Source organism: Erigeron canadensis, chromosome 2 (assembly GCF_010389155.1).
Source record: "Erigeron canadensis isolate Cc75 chromosome 2, C_canadensis_v1, whole genome shotgun sequence".
Lineage (NCBI taxonomy): Eukaryota > Viridiplantae > Streptophyta > Magnoliopsida > Asterales > Asteraceae > Erigeron > Erigeron canadensis.
The window spans coordinates 28,727,796-28,749,538 of record NC_057762.1 but is presented as its reverse complement, the minus strand read 5'-3'; the positions used below and the strand labels follow the sequence as shown (position 1 = coordinate 28,749,538).

Here is a 21,743-nt window from a genome sequence, read left to right as displayed (position 1 = left end):
AAACAAATTTATATTAAAAATGTACGGTTAACCACTGGCTTAAACCCCAGTGGTCAGGGATATTTACACTTCCCACTATGTGGGGGCCCGGTGTGTTTTCTCCCAAGGTTGTGGGTTCGAGCCTCGACTGACACAATCCTTAGGTTTCCCATCTAGGAATTTTTCACAAGGAGGGAGGTTGAGAGACTGCAGCGTATGTCCAGCATCTCGTGAAGTTCAACGATTGTTGGTTAAAATTGTTTCCAACCACATCTGAGTTAAAATACACCTTTCAAAAAAAAAATGTACGGTTATTTTATCCTTTTAAATATGCATATAATCTTTTATTTATTTTTGAAAACACCTATCGTAAATACCAATTCTCGTATATGCCTAATCAATTGTTTCAAGAGATAAAATCAATTCCTTTTTATGGATTACTAGTCGATCATCAAAACTAGATGACAAATTGGAAAGAGTGATGTGATTTCAATATGAGTTTGTAATGGTCCTTGGTGTTAATATAGTAATAATATTAGAGTTAATTACACTTTTCGGCCCTGTGGTCTATATACCAACTTTCACATATCATCTTTGAGACCACGAAATTACGTATTTTATCCCTGGGTTTGGAATTCTGTTAACAAATTTGGTCCACGATCCAAACGGACGTTAAGTTGGTGGTCACGTGACTCGCACACAGAGGGCATATTTGTCATTTTTTGAACATAACGATCAACAGTGTAATCAACTTTAAATGTATTGCAACTATTTTCATCTTCATCTTAGAATTTTTTTTCCCCAGATCATCATGAACAACACATCAAAATTTATCTACAACAACCATCATCATCTAAAAGATTTATATTATTTTTCTTAAAACACTAAACACCTAATTATCATCATCTTCTAATAAGCTTCAAAAACCTATTCTAAATCACAACCATATACAATAATATATCACATTAGAAAAAAACTTACCTTAAATCGCAATCATATATAAAAACTTCCGTAATATCTTATAATTAGTTGTCAAATGGGGTGATTCACCAAGATTATCAATCTATAAAAAGAAAGCAAGCAGATAGATTCAAAAATCACTTTTACAAAAGCCAAGGCACCAAGATTCAAAAGCCGCCACCTCTCGCCGTCCATATATTCAACCAAATTTATCAATCTTTCACAAATATAACCAGATCAAAACTTAATAACAAAATCCGGCCAAGAAGATCCGGAGGTTTAGGTGAAACAATCTTCCGCCATAATTAAACCCACAATCTCCGACCAACAAAAGAAACAATGGATCGGAGATGTAATTGGTGGTGACTAATCGAACTACAAGCAGATCGAATCAATAATCGGACCACCAACACCACCATTCTCTTTCGATCGCAATTACCACTGCCACCGGTGGGTGGGTTGGAGGTGTAGTTCTGGAAAAGCAGTCTTGGTGTGTATATATGTATATGTGATTGATATAGATACAGATTTTGTGTGTGCGTATGTGAATGGTTGACTTTGAAAAATGTAATAGATATAGTAAGATGATGTTTTGCATGTGAGATATACATATGTTGTTTTGATCGACACATATAGGATGGTTGGTCCAAGTTTGGAATTCAGATCTGGTAGTTTAATGTTTGATGATGGTGATGACAGATAAATAAAAAACACATGGAATAATTAATTAATTATTTTTTTATTACAAAGGTAAATTACGTTTTTAGTCCTTGTGGCAATGAAAAGACCGTTATGCCCTTAATGTGCGTCTCACGTGACTACTAATTAACGTCCATTTGGGTCGTTGACCAAATTTGTTAACAAAATTCCAAACCCAGGGATGAAACACGTAATTTCGTGGTCTCAAGGATGATATATGAAATTTGGTACAAACCACAAAGACGAAAAGTGTAATTAACTCATAATATTATTAATTTGTTTTGTATATCGTTGCGTTTTGTTAGAGTTGGAACAAAATTACCACCTTTTGTTAAAAAAACTAGATTTTAGGCCCGTGTCAAATACACGGGCTTACAAATTTATCAATATTAGATGTTAGTTTATTATGATTTAAAATTTAGTTTACAACTTTTAATAATAAAAAAATCGATCTATATTATAAAACTTTGAGTTTATAGTAATATATTTTTTAAAATATGTTTTTTAAAGTTGTTTACTGTTACATACATAACAATATTTGAATATTACAAAATCATAATTTGTCCATAAAAGTTGTACATCGTAACATATTTAGCGATATTTATTTATTATTACAGAAGGTGATCAAACATTCTTATGTCACACTTTTAGAATTATATCTTATCTTTAGATGAAACATATTTTAAATATTTAAAATATTTCATTTAGAATATGATAATGTTATACTCTCTCTGTCCCAATTTAAATGTCTTATTTTTACATGTTTTATTTTTCATTATGTATCATGACATTTATTATAAAAACTTATAAAAAAATTGATAGTACAATTACTTTTAAAATAGATTGATTACCTAGAGATCAATATTATTTAATGTCATGAATGGAAGAAAAAATAAATAAATAAACATGTCGATTATAAAGTTGTTATTATATCATACTTACATATGGATAAAGGTATATCTTTACGGATATAAATATTCCTGTTAAATTAAGTACACCATAGATATATTATTTTATTATAAGTATATATCTATGAAAATATAATAAAAGGCGTAAAACTAACTTCTTGATTTTTTTATGTAATTAATTAATTAATTTCATATTATAAAATATATTTATGATATCAGAGATTTTTAATTTGATGGAATTGAGAGTTGTTATCGGCTAATAAAACATTAGGTGAGTTGTTTTTTAGTATATATAGAGATAAAGATAAATATAATGAAAAATGATATTACAAAATCAAAGAATATAATAGTTTACAAAAATCGTAATCTTAAAGTCTATCTAATAAGTAGAGTCTTGGGTTTGTAAAATAATAAATGCTTATATATTAATCCAAAACCAAAATTTAAAGATAGTTAGTATTATCCAAATTAAAGCTACGTGTTTTTTTTTCTTTTTTTTTTTTTTTTTTATCTTTTTGAAATTCTTTATTTTTTTCTTAATTAAATTAATTCATGTACAAAAATAAATGATAACATCATCAAAAGTCAATTTAATAAAATCGAGAGTTGTGATTAATTAATAAGTTATTAGGTCAGTTTTTTTTTAATATATATAAAGATAAAAGATTCATGACAATTAGTATCAGTAATGGCTAATAACCCACATACGCGCGTGTTGCATTAAGATTATACTAATGAGATTAACGGTTTAAATCCTGATTGGAACCTCATTGTTTTTATTTTTATTTTTATTTGGACCTATATAATGACTTGGGCTACATAAAGTCGTGTATGTTTGCAAGCATATAAAGTCTCCTTACCCCCCATGTACTCGGATTTTATCTCTCTACTATTTATAAAAATTATAATACTCTCTCTCCTAACATTTTTCAATATCCTCTATCATAAAAATGTTCCTATGCGAAATGACTATTCTATCCTTAATAAATGAATTATTTAATTTTTTTTTATATTCATTAATTTAAACATATTCACTTAAAATACCTATATACCCTTAAAAAAATAATTTACAACATAAACTCATAAACTCCTAAAAAACTACACTACCTCTTTTACATTAATTATATATACAATAATAACCACACCGTCACCACCCGTCATCACCCGTCACGCCACCACTCCTACCAACCACCGAAGCCAACACCACACTACCGCTGCTATCTCCACCGTCGCATTACGCGGATAAATCATTTAAAAGAAAAATGGCAGGAATACCCATCATTTTCATATTTAAAAAAACAAAAACATAGAAATTGAAAACGTACAATTAATGAGTTTTGAAAACAAAAAATAAAGTTAGGTTATTTAATGCGAGAGGGGTGTTTGGCTGAAAAGGGTGAGAAGATGACTTGGAAAGACAAGCACCGCATTTCATGCTTGAGGTACAAAAACAACCACCATTCTCTTTTCCATTTTATCATCATACATTATATTACATTGACTACATGTATATATACAAGTCCTTTAATTCCTTTTCCATACCCTACATATACTTCTTACTCGTATTATAAATGCTTTACTAAATGACCAAGTTGCCCATCATCAAACAATTGAAAGTACTCTTTATGTTTAAGATACTAAACAAATCATATAAAATGATCTATATATAGGAGTTTTAGTGAACAAGACATCTAAATTTTGTTTTTTTTTCGTGTTCAATTCCAAAAAAGATTTGTTGCATGGACCTAAGGTCAAAGGAGTCTAAATTGTTTATATTGAGGTAATTTATACAAAGTATTAAGGTTACAAAGGAAAAGATGTGTGATTGGTTAATCTAATCAAGAGGATGTTTAAGTAATTCAGACTTGCTAGCTTTTGAATTATCAAGGCTAACTTATTATCGTGGCTTAATTAATCATCTTGTCTTATTCGTTTTTAAGAACCTATTCTATTATAGGCATTCACATATAAGTTTCTTCAAACCTATCTTAAAAGTTATAATAATTGTAGAATTACTAACATGGTATCCGTGCAATATAACGACGGTAATGAGGACGGCGGTCTAATGGTGTCAGTGACAGTATTATTGGTGGTGACGGTGTCAAGTGGTGTTGATTGATGTAAAGGTGATAGTGAAATACTTTAGAAGATAAACGCTTAAAGTATTAATTATTAAAATAAAGGTCGTTAGAGTGTAAATTAATTAATTAAAGACAAATTTAGTAATTTATAAAAACTTTTTTCGTATTTATAAAGGATAACTTAGTACTTTTATATCTAACCATTTTCTAATACTTTTTAAAAATAAGATATTGATAATTATTATAAAGAATTATAAATAAATATGCTTCTTTTATAAGAAACCACAAAACGAATATATATATTCATATGATTCATATACATACATATTTACAAGTTGTATGTAATAAGAATCAAACATACAACTTATTGGTTGATCACTTAGTTGATAAATAATTAATCAATTCGAATACCACTATTACGTACTAAGTGATATCTTAATTAACCATCTTCAAATGGTTTAGTGGCAAGGAGAACTCTTTCCCCACAAGATGTTAAACGAGTCATACCCTAGACATATTTGGGGGTGACCATGGATATTTAACTTAACTGATGATGAGCTAGCTAGTCTAAATGAGTTAATTTTCAGCTCTAGATCTAGTAATAAAGGTTTCTCATTGAGGGGTTTAAATTGGGAATATATTCGACGAGAGGACTCTCTAGCGCGAACTCGATTAAGACAACATAAGCTAGACTTTTCGATAATCGCAAGTAATTCACACCTTTCAAAAACAAAAATAAAAACCAAAAAAGAAAAACTAACATCTTAATTAATACACGTGGACAATATGTATAAACATATAACTATGAGATTAGTTATTTATGTTATCAAAAGCATTAGCTATTGATTTGATATCTAGCAAGACAACATAATTCATGAAGGGACCTTTATCTCCCTTTCATAAACTGCATTAACCAACCTAAATCCGATGGCACCATTGTAATAAAGAAGAACCACATACCCATTTATTAACTATTTCTTTATTCCAAAAGTATTGAAAAATTTATATAAATATGTAGATACACAAGGACAATATACAACCATGCATGCCTATCCATTTGTGCTAATTGTTTGGAATTTAACAAACGTCACGTATTCATTGGTGAGAAGGACCCCTCAAAGATCTAAGCCATAAACCACCTTTTACCACCACCATATACATAATCACTAGCTACCACCGCCGTAACACCACCGTTGAACCATGACATGAACCACCAAATCCAACCACCTCGAAATCCTGACGAAACATCTTCGTCACCGAAATTCGAGTGGGACTTCCTCGTGTCTTCCTCTATAACCGGTGGACATATATCAGATACCCTCGGAGTCATAGAAGTTAACTCCCAGGGTACCCTGTTCGCCACCGGTGGTATAGCTAGAAAAATCAGAATCTACACTTTACATTCTTTGCCTTTGTTTACAGACCATGCAACCGCTTGCCGTGTGTGTATATGCACATCAGCCAAGCTCAGCAGCCTTAAATGGAAACCCGGGTCCGCGGGAAGAACCATGGGCTCGGCGGACTACGATGGCGGTATCTACGAATACGATCTAGAAACACAGATGCCTGTGTTTGAACGTGACGAGCATGATGGTCGTCGCGTCTGGAGTATGGACTACTCCAGTTGGGATCCCGTCATCGGAGCATCATGCTCTGATGACGGAACCATGCAAATGTGGGACCCTCGTCAGGATGGTGGGAAATGTGTGGCTAAGATTGATTTTGGTAGACCAGTTTGTTGTGTGGAATTTAGTCCATATGGTGATGCATTGTTAGCCATTGGATGTGCTGACCGAAAGGCTTACATTTACGATGTTAGAAAAATGGATGATCCAATGGCTGTATTTGATGGACATCAAAAAACCGTGAGTTATACTAGATTTGTGGATGATCGTACGGTCATGACATCCGGTACAGATGGGTGCATAAAAATGTGGGATGTCGAGGATCAGAATCTGATTCGAACATATAAAGGCCACACTAACCAAAAAAGGTTTGTCGGGTTATCCATATGGAGGAACCAAGGGCTAGTTGGATGTGGGTCAGAAAGTAATCAAGTATTTGTTTATGATAAGAGGTGGGGTGAGCCCGTATGGGTACATGGATTCGATCCTCATGATCAGCAGGGTGGAACCATAAGGACCGAACAAGGGTTCGTTAGTAGCATATGTTGGAGCCAAGTGGGAGACGACGAATGTACGTTGGTGGCCGGTGGTTCCGATGGGGTTGTAAAGATTTTTTCCGGGAAAAGAAAGCCATTAACATCAATGAATTAGTTAACAAAAAGGTGATACACATTTTCTTTCTACATTTGTTTATTTGTAACGAATGTTTATTTGTAAAGAAACGTTGGTGTTTCTAAATGAGAGTTGTCTATTGGAATTAGGTATATAGTGTAGTTACCAATTTATGATTAAGACATTACATGATCTTCCTTCGAACATGTTTAATTTAATTAGGTTGATAATTAATCTTGAATCTCAATATTAAACCCACTGATCATACGTTTTGAAACATTATATGACTCAATTTGTGTATTAATTTATATATTTATATATATATATATATATATGTAGCGAGCTAAGGGAGTTGTTAATGCATGGTAACATATATAGTTATATTTCATTTGTCATATTACATACAATTAAACACACTGTTAAATTGTGATGTATATATATACACATTTTTTTTGTTTATACAACAAAACATACTGCTAAATTATCACCTAAACACACTGTTAATTAATTACATACAATTAAACACTTCCACTGTTAAAAACCGGCCAATAACACAACGTTTTTTGTTTATATACAACAAAACAAATGTACACCATTAAGGTTAGCAGCAATAATTAGAAGATCATATGCAAGCATCAAGGAAAGAGAAGTTCCCCTAGATAAAACCACATAGAATAAGTGTTAGCAAATGACATATTTGTTGTTGTAGATAAGAAAGAAACCAGCCAATCTAACCAACATTCATGGACTACAAAATAGAATCGACGCCCTACCTTGCATAAATTAAGTTAAATCATATCTGTAATAAGACCTGATCAAACCGAATGGCAAAGAGTAAATTAAGTAAACCTTTTAAACACTTTTTGCTTCACCAATTATAAAGATATGTTATGATTAATTTATACTCATCAATTGTAAGGTGTAAACTCAAATCCTACATTTTGTAAATTGAACAAACTCTAAACATGTATCTTAGCTTAATTACACGTATATGCTACTGTGACATCCGTCAACAAAACTGGTAATTTATTATAGTCTCTAACTTACATTCCAAATTTCTTGACTAGTCAATATGCCTATATAGTATAACAAGCATAGAATTGTGGTGATCATTTCCAATATGGGATCTCTATTACTTGATATTCAATAGTTTAGGATTGAGATATTTGATCTTCCTAAACGTAGATGACTATAACTATCCCCGTAATTTCTAGACTTGTAGTTGTTAGTCATATTTATTTATAGACATTGATAAATTAGTATACGCTATTTAGTGGTGAACGAAATCAATAATTATAAAAGTAATATATAATTAGTATAAGTCGTAAGATGGTAATAGTAATAGTAAAATATCATATGTTTAGTAAAAAATTTTAGTCATATATATATTACCACAATTTAATGGTGAGCAAGGAATTTTAATTCCATTAAAATTCTTATGATGCATTAAGTCTAATCATAAACTAACTAAAACACTTATCTCCATAATAATAAATATAAACTAAATACCCTAAATAAATCTACAACTCTTGAAATTGAGCTTCTGCCGTCGAACAAAAAAAAAAAAAAGAGACCAAGCATCATCAAAGCAATTCAAATCATTATTTTCAAAACAAACTTTGGTAAGTTTAATTATAATTCTATTGAATCTTGATTTAAATTACACTTAATAATAAAATTCTTAAAGATTATATTCTATTCTTCTTTTCAAGGTATCTAAGAAGAAGATCATCAATCTTGGGGTAAAATCACTTGTCTTCTCTTTTCATATATATTAGTCTTTTTAATTATTAATATATATATATGTATATGTATATAAGCATATCTTTTTTTTTTATTAATTTTTATTTATAAGTAACCTATTTGATGAATATATATTATGGCAAATTTATAATAATGAATGAAAGGGTTTTTTTTTAGGGTTAAATCAAAAGCTTGAAGTATAAATCATATTAATGTTAAAAGTTTAAGTATTTAATGAAGCATAATAATTAATGTAATAAAAGAAATCCAATTATGAAGGCATGAAAATCATAATAACAGATTTAATTAGGTGTTGGAAAGATTTGAAAGTTTATATATAAATATTAGTTGTAGTAGTCTTTAAAACAGTAAGTTTGGGTTATTTCAGAATCTGGACAGATTCGTTTTGTTAACTTTGAAAGGTCGTATCTTGGTCATGGGAGATGGTTAAGTCACGTTTTTGGTGTCTAAAATTAAGTTCAGGAAGTCTACTTTCTGGTGGAAGCGGTTTCGTGTCAAAATATGAAGTTTAAGGTTGTCAAACGAATTTTATAACAAAACTGCGCAAAGCTGAGTTTTCCGAACAGATTTTGGTCGACTTCAAATAGTCATATCTTGGTCGATTTTATGAACTAGACAATTATTTTTCTCCAGAAATTTTTTTGAGATGTTAAGATTGTACAGTAAAAAAATTAGATTTTTTTGAATCTTCGAAGGCCCTTAACTTTTATAAAACTTTTCTGTGTGCGAACAGTGATTTTTCTGACTAGTCTGTAATCATTGAATTTTTAAAAATAGTTAACGTGCCAAATAAATTATGTAAAAATTCATGTAAGTATATAACACTCTAAGGTAACAGTAGTTAAGATTTGGAATCTTGAATCATTCGTTTCATCCTAATAAAAAAATAGATAAAGTTACAAAAAATTTCAGTTAATATGAACTTGTAGAATTTAATCTTAAATCAGTAAAACAAATATTATATATTAAGTTATGTGACTTGTAACTTAATAATATATGAAAAAAAAAATCAGTTGTGAATATTTTGAATGTAGCCATATGTGTATTTCATCAAATACGGGTTACAATGGACGGTTCTCGACCATGTCCATAATTGTAACTTGTTCATATTTATATGTTGTGTAGATTCTAGCGACCTTGTTGGATTTGCATAACTACTTGCTTGTTGAGGTGAGTTTCGTGGCCCCTTTTTATTTTATTTATTTGGGGGAAAATGATGCTTAAAACACTTTTCATTTCTTTACTAGTTGTGCCAAAACTTGTTTGTTTTCATGGACAAATACGTGTAATTATGAAATGTGTATGTTAGCTTGCTTGTATTGATTTCTTTGATGCAATAGATGTCTTTTGATATCTATTGAAGACTATTGGAAAACTATCGACCAACTTTATACTCCAGCTGGTAGTTGTTGGTATTTAAAGCATGATTGAGTTGTTAACAGGAGTGATGGGGATTGTGTTGTTGGATAACTATGATGGCATTGATCAGTAGTTAGTATGCTACTACATGTTTATATTTACGCTATTGTCCAAAACTTGATATATCATGCACAGCAAACTCATTTGTATTCCTTTAAACCTACGAACTCACCAACATTATGTTGACATTTTCGAGCATTCATTTTCAGGTAATAACAATGTTTAAGAAGATTGAGCTTATGGACTTTAGGAAGACCAATAAAGAGATCCTTCATGGACTCCTAGATTGTATGTGAAACATTGAACGCTATTTGCAATTATTACTTCTTTGCTATTTGAGGCGTGTTGCCTAGACTTTCCGTTTATGGAATTTACATTTATTTGAATTTCATTTAGTATGACTCTATTATAAAGTCCATGTGCCATTGCTATATCTTTTAGTCATATCCTACGATTCCGCCTAAGGTGGGGTGTGACAGATTGGTATCAGAGCCGTGGTTATAGAGAATTAGGTGGTTTGGCCTAGACTATAACCTAAGTACCCTCATATAGTGTACATTATAGGAACTATTTGTGCATCGTATATGTGTGAGTACTTTCATTAGATAGCACTAGTTATGTGAGCCTTATATTTGCATTTAATTGTTAATTATGATGAAGCCTTATGTGCTTAGATTAGTGCAAAGTTTCAGCCTGTAATTTTAACGTAGCTAGTTTTACTTAGTCATGGCACGTACAAAGAAAACAGCCCGTAAGAGTTCCGCATGGAGGGACATAATCATCCGTCGACAACTTAAAAGGGACGCCGCAACTAACAAGGAAACCCCCGCTCAAGAACCATCTCAGAAGCCTAGAGTTTCCTCTGAAAGCGAACCGTCAGAAGATCCTAACTACTACTCCAAGACAGTTATAATCATCGATTCTGACAGCGAGCCGGAAGAAGAACCGGACTATGATTCTAAGGCAGACCCCGAAAGCGTTCATAAGGGAAAGACAATGGAGGCTACGATAAAGGACAACAGAAGCTATAGTCCTACTAGCTCAGTAAGCTCTCAAGAGAGCCGGATCGGACCAGCACGACAACAAGCTCCTTATCCTCCCACCATTTCCTCCAACTCCCCTTATGACGCCACTTGCACGTGGGAGGGCTAGCCTTTACGGACTATCTAGGAATCCTATCGAACTTGCATTAGCTTTTTTTTTCTTACTTTCTTAGTTTTGGATTTTATTCTTATGTCTTGGATTCCTACTTTCAAATTTGGAAATTTCTTGGATTTATAAATTTTTTTAGATTGATTGATTAATCGAAATGTCGTGCTTGGTATATGGATCTATGTGTTTTGTGGCAATTATTTATGAAGGATGTGCTGAATTTGTGACATATGAATTTGGACGATAAAAACATGTGTGGTGGGATGTAGTTGTAATTACGGTGCGCAACGTAATTACAAATACATCACAACACACATGCGCTTATATGACCAAGTTTGTTGATCAAACTCAACACAATTAACAAATTGGACAGGGTGTAAGAAATTTTGCCATGAGTAGTAGTTATTCATTGAAAGTCTTCATCAAGTACTTATAAATCCTTTCTCTTTGTGTAGAAAATGAATAGAGGAGGAAGAAATGGAGGACGTGGAGGTAGAGGTGGTGGTCGTGGTGGAAATAATGGGGTTAATGATGGAGAAGGTGATGGTGGCAATCCGGATATTGCAAACATGATCACTCAGCAAATAGCTGCCGCTATTCCTACTATTGTTACTCAAGTGACCGCTGCTGTTCTTAATGCAAACAACAATAACCCTAATAATAATAACAATAATGAGAATAACAATAACAACAATGAGAACAACACTAACAATAATGAGAACAATAATAACAATAATGAAAATAACAATGATGGTAATCAGAATAACAACATCATTGGAGGCAATAATAATGGATGCACCTATAGGGAGTTTCAATATTGTAAACCACCAGATTTTGATGGCAAGGGAGGAGCATTGGCAGCCACTAGATGGATAGAGAAAATGGAAGCTGTCATGGATATTAGCAACTGTGTAGAGAATCAAAAGGTGAAGTATGCCGCAGCTTCACTGACTAATAAAGCATTGACATGGTGGAACACTGAGATACAAGCTAGGGGTAGAGTAGCAGCTGTGGGGATGACATGGGACGAGTTTAAGGAATTACTACTGGAAGAATTCTGTCCGAAAAATGAAATGCAGAAGTTGGAAAATGAATTTTGGAATCATTCAATGGTAGGAGCCAAACATGCCGCTTACACTGATCGGTTTTATGAGCTTGCCAAACTAGTACCTCACCTAGTTAGACCTGAATCAAATAGGATCCAGAGGTACATCTATGGTCTTGTTCCCCAAATTCGTGGGCTTGTGTCAGCAACTGAGCCAACCACGATTCAAAGTGCTATTCAGAAAGCAGGATCTTTAACGGATGAAATGGTGAGAAATGGGTCATTGTCTAAGGTTAATGAGAAAAGGAAGGATGGTACTGAGACAAGTAGGTCAAAGAATACTGATGGAAATAACAAGAAGGCAAAAATGGCAACAGGGTTGATGGCAACGGATGCGACTAAGATCGGATATACGGGTTCTGCTCCAAAGTGTACAAAATGTCAATTCCATCATTTCCAAAATTCACCTTGCCGTTTGTGTACAAACTGCAACCGATTTGGACACCTTGCTAGAGACTGTCGAGTGGGAGTCAAGCAGGTGGCTCCGGTGAATGCTGTTAACCCGATAAATAACCGTGGAACGTGCTATGAGTGCGGTAGTCATAACCATTACCGCAACACGTGTCCAAATTTGAACCGAGCATGGGGTCAGAGGGGTAATAATCCAAATCAAGTACTAGCTATTGGTGGAACTCAGAATCAAGGAAATAATCAGGGACAAAGAGCTAACAATCAGAATCAAGTGGTAGCTAATGGAGGGAATCGGAATCAAGGGAATAATGCCAACCAAGCCCGTGGTAGAGCTTTTGTCATGGTAGCAAATGAAGCTCGTCAAGATCCAAATATTGTGACGGGTACGTTTTCCTTAAACAATCACCTTGCTACAGTATTATTCGACTCTGGTGCTGAGTACAGTTTTGTTTCTATTAAGTTTATGCCACTCCTAGATAGAGAACCCATAATATTGAATACTTATTTCTTGGTTGAGGTAGCTAATGGAAAATTTGATAGAGTTGATAGAATCGTTAATGATTGTACCTTAGAAATAGAAGGTCATCTGTTCAGTGTTAACCTTCTGCCTTTCTCGTTAAGGAGTTTTGACGTAGTTATTGGTATGGATTGGCTATCGAAGCATAGAGCCGAGATAATTTGCTATGAGAAGGTGGTCCGTATACCGCTAGGAAATAGTGAAATGCTACTCATATATGGGGAGCGGGTGGAGGAAAATCAGAAGCACCTCATGGGCATTCAGGCTAACGAGAAGAAACTCGAAGATATTCCTATCGTACGGGATTTTCCACAAGTTTTTCCCGAAGATCTAACAGGATTACCTCCTGTAAGACAAGTTGAATTCCGTATAGATCTTATTCCGGGAGCGACGCCAGTCGCCAAAGCTCCATACCGTTTAGCACCTACCGAAATGCAAGAACTGTCTAATCAACTCCAAGAGCTCCAAGAAAAAGGCTTCATCAGACCTAGTCATTCGCCTTGGGGAGCACCAGTATTGTTTGTCAAGAAGAAAGATGGTTCGTTTCGTATGTGCATCGATTACCGGGAGTTGAACAAACTGACAGTTAAGAATCGTTACCCTCTTCCTAGAATCGACGACTTATTCGATCAACTTCAAGGTGCGAAGTTCTTCTCGAAAATAGACCTTCGGTCCGGATATCATCAACTCAGAGTTAATGAAGCAGATATTCCAAAAACAGCATTCAGGACTCGATATGGACATTTTGAGTTCTTAGTCATGCCTTTCGGTTTGACTAATGCACCCGCAGTTTTCATGGATTTGATGAACCGTGTATGCAAACCCTATCTCGATAAGTTTGTTATTGTATTCATTGATGACATTTTAATCTATTCGAAGTCTAAGGAAGAACATGAATCTCACTTGAAAATGATTCTTGAACTACTTTGGAAAGAGAGATTGTTTGCTAAGTTTTCGAAGTGTGACTTTTGGTTACAAGAAGTTCATTTCCTTGGGCATGTAGTGAATAGTGAAGGAATCCATGTTGACCCCAGTAAGATCGAAGCAGTAAAAGATTGGAAGACTCCTACGACGCCATCAGAGGTTCGTTCATTTCTAGGCTTGGCCGGGTATTATCGACGATTCATCGCTAACTTCTCGAAAATCGCCCAACCACTTACTCAGTTAACCCAAAAGGATAAGAAGTTTGATTGGGGAGATAAGCAAGAAAAGGCATTCCAAACACTGAAAGAAAATCTATGTAACGCTCCTATTCTTACCCTCCCCGATGGTCCAGACGATTTTGTAGTTTATTGTGATGCTTCAAATCAAGGCTTGGGATGTGTACTAATGCAAAGGGGTAAAGTGATTGCTTATGCCTCTCGGCAACTCAAAATCCATGAGAAAAACTACACCACCCATGACTTGGAGCTTGGTGCAGTGGTTTTTGCACTCAAATGTTGGAGGCACTATCTCTATGGGACGAAAAGTGTGATCTACACCGATCACAAGAGTCTCCAACATATTTTCGATCAAAAGAGTTGAATATGCGACAGAGGCGGTGGATTGAATTATTTAGTGACTATGATTGTGAGATTCGTTACCATCCGGGTAAGGCGAATGTTGTGGCTGACGCGTTAAGTAGGAAAGAAAGAATTAAGTCAAAGCAAGTACGAGCATTGATCATGACAATTCATTCGGATATAAAATCAATGATAAGTCGGGCTCAAGATGAAGCATTGCAGAATATCAATGTAGAAAAAGAAGGGTTACGTGACCTTGATCAGCAAATGGAGCGTAAAGAGGATGGAGTACTGTACTTTGTAGGACGAATATGGATTCCACTTGCAGGTGGATTAAGAACAGTGATTTTGGACGAGGCACATAGTACGAGATACTCCGTACACCCGGGAGCTGATAAAATGTATCACGACCTTAAGGATTTGTATTGGTGGCCGAGAATGAAAAGAGATATAGCCAGTTATGTCAGTGGATGCTTAACATGTCTAAAAGTCAAAGCTGAACATAATAAACCACCGGGTTTATTAGTGCAACCACAACTTCCCGAATGGAAATGGGAAAGAATAACCATGGATTTTATTACAAAGCTGCCAAGAACTAGTAGTGGGCATGACAAGATTTGGGTGATAGTAGATAGATTGACAAAGTCTGCGCACTTTATAGCTATCCGTGAGAGCTACACAATGGAGCAGTTAGCAAGGATTTATATAAAGGAGATAGTGGCAAAGCATGGAATTCCGGTGTCTATTATATCTGATCGTGATAGTCATTTCACATCACGATTTTGGCAGTCATTGCAAAAGGCATTGGGAACACGTTTAGACCTGAGTACGGCTTACCATCCTCAAACCGATGGACAAAGTGAGCGTACTATTCAGACTTTGGAAGATATGCTTAGGGCGTGTGTGATGGACTTTGGGGGAAGCTGGGATATTCACCTTCCTCTAGTTGAGTTCTCGTACAATAATAGTTATCATTCAAGTATTAAGTGTGCTCCATTTGAAGCTTTATATGGGCGGAAATGTCGCTCACCTGTTGTTTGGGCTGAGATTGGAGAAAGTCAGTTGATTGGCCGGAGATTGTACAAGAGACAACAGATAGGATTTTTCAAATCAAAGAAAGACTGAAAGCAGCTAGAGACCGCCAAAAGAGCTACGCCGACAAACGGCGAAGGCCTTTAGAATTCTATGTTGGTGATAAAGTGTTACTTAAAGTGTCGCCTTGGAAGGGCATGGTTCGATTTGGAAAGAAAGGAAAGTTGGCACCAAGGTACGTTGGACCGTTTGAAATTGTTGAACGGATTGGTCCGGTAGCTTATCGTTTAAGACTACCTCAAGAACTAAGTAGGATACATGATACATTCCACGTGTCAAATCTCAAGAAGTGTCTCGCGGATACAAGTTTGCATGTACCGCTAGACGACATTAAGATTGATGACAAGTTACATTTTGTGGAAGAACCAGTTGAGATCATGGATCGAGAACTTAAGACATTAAAACGTAGTAAAATTCCAATTGTCAAGGTCCGGTGGAATTCAAAGCGAGGGCCAGAGTTTACTTGGGAGCGAGAGGATCAAATGAAAATCAAATATCCACATCTATTTGATGCTACGACTTCCAACCGTAACTCCAACAAAATTTCGAGACGAAATTTTCTCAAGTAGGGGAGACTGTGACATCCGTCAACAAAACTGGTAATTTATTATAGTCTCTAACTTACATTCCAAATTTCTTGACTAGTCAATATGCCTATATAGTATAACAAGCATAGAATTGTGGTGATCATTTCCAATATGGGATCTCTATTACTTGATATTCAATAGTTTAGGATTGAGATATTTGATCTTCCTAAACGTAGATGACTATAACTATCCCCGTAATTTCTAGACTTGTAGTTGTTAGTCATATTTATTTATAGACATTGATAAATTAGTATACGCTATTTAGTGGTGAACGAAATCAATAATTATAAAAGTAATATATAATTAGTATAAGTCGTAAGATGGTAATAGTAATAGTAAAATATCATATGTTTAGTAAAAATTTTAGTCATATATATATTACCACAATTTAATGGTGAGCAAGGAATTTTAATTCCATTAAATTCTTATGATGCATTAAGTCTAATCATAAACTAACTAAAACACTTATCTCCATAATAATAAATATAAACTAAATACCCTAAATAAATCTACAACTCTTGAAATTGAGCTTCTGCCGTCGAACAAAAAAAAAAAAAAGAGACCAAGCATCATCAAAGCAATTCAAATCATTATTTTCAAAACAAACTTTGGTAAGTTTAATTATAATTCTATTGAATCTTGATTTAAATTACACTTAATAATAAAATTCTTAAAGATTATATTCTATTCTTCTTTTCAAGGTATCTAAGAAGAAGATCATCAATCTTGGGGTAAAATCACTTGTCTTCTCTTTTCATATATATTAGTCTTTTTAATTATTAATATATATATATATGTATATGTATATAAGCATATCTTTTTTTTTTATTAATTTTTATTTATAAGTAACCTATTTGATGAATATATATTATGGCAAATTTATAATAATGAATGAAAGGGTTTTTTTTTAGGGTTAAATCAAAAGCTTGAAGTATAAATCATATTAATGTTAAAAGTTTAAGTATTTAATGAAGCATAATAATTAATGTAATAAAAGAAATCCAATTATGAAGGCATGAAAATCATAATAACAGATTTAATTAGGTGTTGGAAAGATTTGAAAGTTTATATATAAATATTAGTTGTAGTAGTCTTTAAAACAGTAAGTTTGGGTTATTTCAGAATCTGGACAGATTCGTTTTGTTAACTTTGAAAGGTCGTATCTTGGTCATGGGAGATGGTTAAGTCACGTTTTTGGTGTCTAAAATTAAGTTCAGGAAGTCTACTTTCTGGTGGAAGCGGTTTCGTGTCAAAATATGAAGTTTAAGGTTGTCAAACGAATTTTATAACAAAACTGCGCAAAGCTGAGTTTTCCGAACAGATTTTGGTCGACTTCAAATAGTCATATCTTGGTCGATTTTATGAACTAGACAATTATTTTTCTCCAGAAATTTTTTGAGATGTTAAGATTGTACAGTAAAAAAATTAGATTTTTTTGAATCTTCGAAGGCCCTTAACTTTTATAAAACTTTTCTGTGTGCGAACAGTGATTTTTCTGACTAGTCTGTAATCATTGAATTTTTAAAAATAGTTAACGTGCCAAATAAATTATGTAAAAAATTCATGTAAGTATATAACACTCTAAGGTAACAGTAGTTAAGATTTGGAATCTTGAATCATTCGTTTCATCCTAATAAAAAATAGATAAAGTTACCAAAAATTTCAGTTAATATGAACTTGTAGAATTTAATCTTAAATCAGTAAAACAAATATTATATATTAAGTTATGTGACTTGTAACTTAATAATATATGAAAAAAAATCAGTTGTGAATATTTTGAATGTAGCCATATGTGTATTTCATCAAATACGGGTTACAATGGACGGTTCTCGACCATGTCCATAATTGTAACTTGTTCATATTTATATGTTGTGTAGATTCTAGCGACCTTGTTGGATTTGCATAACTACTTGCTTGTTGAGGTGAGTTTCGTGGCCCCTTTTATTTTATTTATTTGGGGGAAAATGATGCTTAAAACACTTTTCATTTCTTTACTAGTTGTGCCAAAACTTGTTTGTTTTCATGGACAAATACGTGTAATTATGAAATGTGTATGTTAGCTTGCTTGTATTGATTTCTTTGATGCAATAGATGTCTTTTGATATCTATTGAAGACTATTGGAAAACTATCGACCAACTTTATACTCCAGCTGGTAGTTGTTGGTATTTAAAGCATGATTGAGTTGTTAACAGGAGTGATGGGGATTGTGTTGTTGGATAACTATGATGGCATTGATCAGTAGTTAGTATGCTACTACATGTTTATATTTACGCTATTGTCCAAAACTTGATATATCATGCACAGCAAACTCATTTGTATTCCTTTAAACCTACGAACTCACCAACATTATGTTGACATTTTCGAGCATTCATTTTCAGGTAATAACAATGTTTAAGAAGATTGAGCTTATGGACTTTAGGAAGACCAATAAAGAGATCCTTCATGGACTCCTAGATTGTATGTGAAACATTGAACGCTATTTGCAATTATTACTTCTTTGCTATTTGAGGCGTGTTGCCTAGACTTTCCGTTTATGGAATTTACATTTATTTGAATTTCATTTAGTATGACTCTATTATAAAGTCCATGTGCCATTGCTATATCTTTTAGTCATATCCTACGATTCCGCCTAAGGTGGGGTGTGACAGCTACTCCTTTAAATTTATCACCAATATAATGTGTCTTAGAACAAATTAAAATTCAATTGGGCTTATAACGGGCTGATCGATTAGTTGGGTTTGAAAATGCCTTAACAAGTAGGATCAGATCGAGCTTAAGGTTTAATCAAATGCAAGCAAGCACTAGATATATGCTCCAAACACCAACCTTTAAATATCGATCTTCTTATACAGTGCTTAATAAAGTGTATATCGATCTTCTTAAAGTTTATGTCAAGTCAACCTATTGAGTGCACTTTTGTAGTTTATTTTTTCACGCCCAATCCTTATCAGTTGCTATAAGGGGTCAGCGAGTGATTTGTAAACACTCGCTGACCAAAGACTTAGAATATTGTTTTCTTATATTGATTTAGAGTCACGAAGGCTGGCACAAATATTTCAACGAGACATGACATGTCTTTAAAAATTTCTTCGTACCGCTTGAACCAAAATTAATTGTTTATAGTACGAGTAAATCACAAGGTCAACATAGTTCTCGCTAAATTAAGTACATAGAGTGAACAATATTTATAATTAACTACATCAGTTAGTGAGATTCATCCTAACATAACAATTTCTAAACTAACGTTTGAAAAAATAAGCGTAAAAAAATAAGCGTAAACAAATAACTTGTATATATGAATGAATAGTGGCAGATATACACATGCTTTGTCTAGAAGATATACATTATGCCTTTTCAATCAATTTAGATGAGGTGTATAGCCACTAATTGTACACTCACGACCGGCCGGCCTTGTTTCCTGTGATAAGATATGATTAATAGCCATCATGCTTTGATCAAGAATTAAATTAAAATATGACGATGGACATTTTGTTATCATATAGTTACGGAATAAACAAATTATGATATTCTTAAGAATAAATAGGCAACTAGCTAGCAACTATGATGTGTTTTATAGCATAAGTTGTGGTCCTTCGGTGAAGTACGAGTCCATTATGCATCTTTCATGGAAAACTAAGTATACTTCATTTGGCATACAAAAAGCCACATATCCACATATTTGTCAATTGTTAGCATTAATTGGCTACGTTAAAGTGTATACGGAGTACACGCATAATTGTTATTGTTAGATGTACGTATCAATATCAATATATATCCATTTGCTGTCACGTATAAACCTCCTATATGCATATCAATATTGTTAGATGTATCAATATCAATATTGCAAGAAGGATGAATATGTATTATTGTGGTAAAAAAATTTTCTTAAAAGATTGGAAATTAAACTGATATAATATGCTGAATTTATCGTTTGTGTAAACAACTTGCAAATGACGTACTGACGTGGAATATTTTAGTTTGATGTTTTTATACTGGGATTATGACATAGGAGTGTACTCAACTTTGATTAGATGATTATGTTATGTAGTGCTATATCTGATGTTCAATCAATCTATGAACCTATGTATTTTTTGTTTAATCGATGTAAAAACCTTTTTATTTGGGATGTATATATTTTTTTCAAATGTCTTTTTATATTTGACTTTGATTAAACGGTTCATGTAGGTTAGTACACAATTGGTTACACTCTGGTCTACAATTCTTTTATTTATATTTGATAATTAAATTTTAATTGAATGATACGTGTATATACGAGAAGATTTATTCGCAATATTTCGCATCAATGCTTTATGTACCAAGTACTCTAAATAATTTTGTACTGTAGTGGTCATAAAATGACCCACGTCACCCACCGGCCATAATACTTCACGAAACACATAGGAGAATAGTAAAACAGAATTCTAATCGGAAATATCTAATTTTTCAATTAAAATTTATAGAAAATTGGGAACTTTAGAAATCGAAAAGATGAAAGGGAAACGGAGGAATATATATGTTCCATCACAATAATTCGGGTCCACTAACATCGTAAGTTATCCAAAGTAGTCATTGGTTTAACTAATTCGTGTTAGAATGAAATTCCAAGTATATGATAAATACATTCATGTTGATATTTTAATTCATAAGCAAAGAAATGTCCAAGTAATTCGAATGAGTTGAAGAAATGACTTACCAGGCGGATGTGAGTGGACTCGGTGAACGAGACAAGTAATCATTACATGACAACTCAAGCAGTATTAGCGAGACTTGACCGATTTCTCACTAACCCAAAACGTACTCATTGATGAAGTTTCCAATTAATATAATATATTATAAATTAGACAAATAACCTTCTTAAAAACATTTTATAAAAATCAAATTAAATCAATAACCTAGCTACGGCCGCCGCACTGGGCTACCACCAATCTCTGTCGCCACCACCGCCGCTCGCCACCACCACCCATCACCATTGCCACAACGAGCAGGTACCGTTTTATTTAGTAAAGCATTTGAGTGAGCTTGCATTAAGTGACTTGAGTGTTTATACTTAAACACATAAGTCTATACTTGTATTTAAACGTTGGGGAGATTGTATTTGTTTCCCAATTAGGTGTGTTATAGTTTTAGCATGTCAAACTTTTTTCATCTTGTAATTATAATTCAAAAATGAAACAAATAAATTATTATATATGTGTAAAAGTTGTTGATTGATCCATATAGATATAGTTAACGTATAATTTTGATAATTTCCTTCGGTACATAAGTATATTGAGTTAAGTACGATGAATCTGCAGGTTGAATAATTTGGATCAAATTTAGGGATTCCCAG

The 21,743-nt window shown here is 33.3% G+C and overlaps 2 protein-coding genes across 4 annotated transcripts; both read left to right on the top strand.

Moving 5' to 3' along the window:
• The first annotated feature begins 5,679 nt into the window (after positions 1–5,679).
• On the top strand, positions 5,680–10,303 carry LOC122589039 (WD repeat-containing protein RUP2). Of its 3 annotated transcripts, none has more exons than XM_043761276.1 (2): positions 5,680–6,914; positions 10,257–10,303. In XM_043761276.1, exon 1 carries the CDS (start codon positions 5,833–5,835, stop codon positions 6,901–6,903), a length of 1,071 nt encoding a protein of 356 aa, XP_043617211.1. In that variant the 5' UTR covers positions 5,680–5,832; the 3' UTR covers positions 6,904–6,914; positions 10,257–10,303. The 3 variants fall into 3 exon arrangements, with proteins under 3 accessions (XP_043617211.1, XP_043617212.1, XP_043617213.1); XM_043761277.1 differs by lacking the exon at positions 10,257–10,303 and adding an exon at positions 9,754–9,766; XM_043761278.1 differs by lacking the exon at positions 10,257–10,303 and adding an exon at positions 8,577–8,604.
• A 470-nt stretch (positions 10,304–10,773) lies between these two features.
• LOC122588035 lies at positions 10,774–14,756 on the top strand. Its single transcript, XM_043760182.1, has 3 exons — positions 10,774–11,091; positions 11,655–11,816; positions 11,961–14,756. Exons 1-3 carry the CDS (start codon positions 10,774–10,776, stop codon positions 14,754–14,756), a joined length of 3,276 nt encoding a protein of 1,091 aa, XP_043616117.1.
• The last annotated feature ends 6,987 nt before the right edge of the window (positions 14,757–21,743 follow it).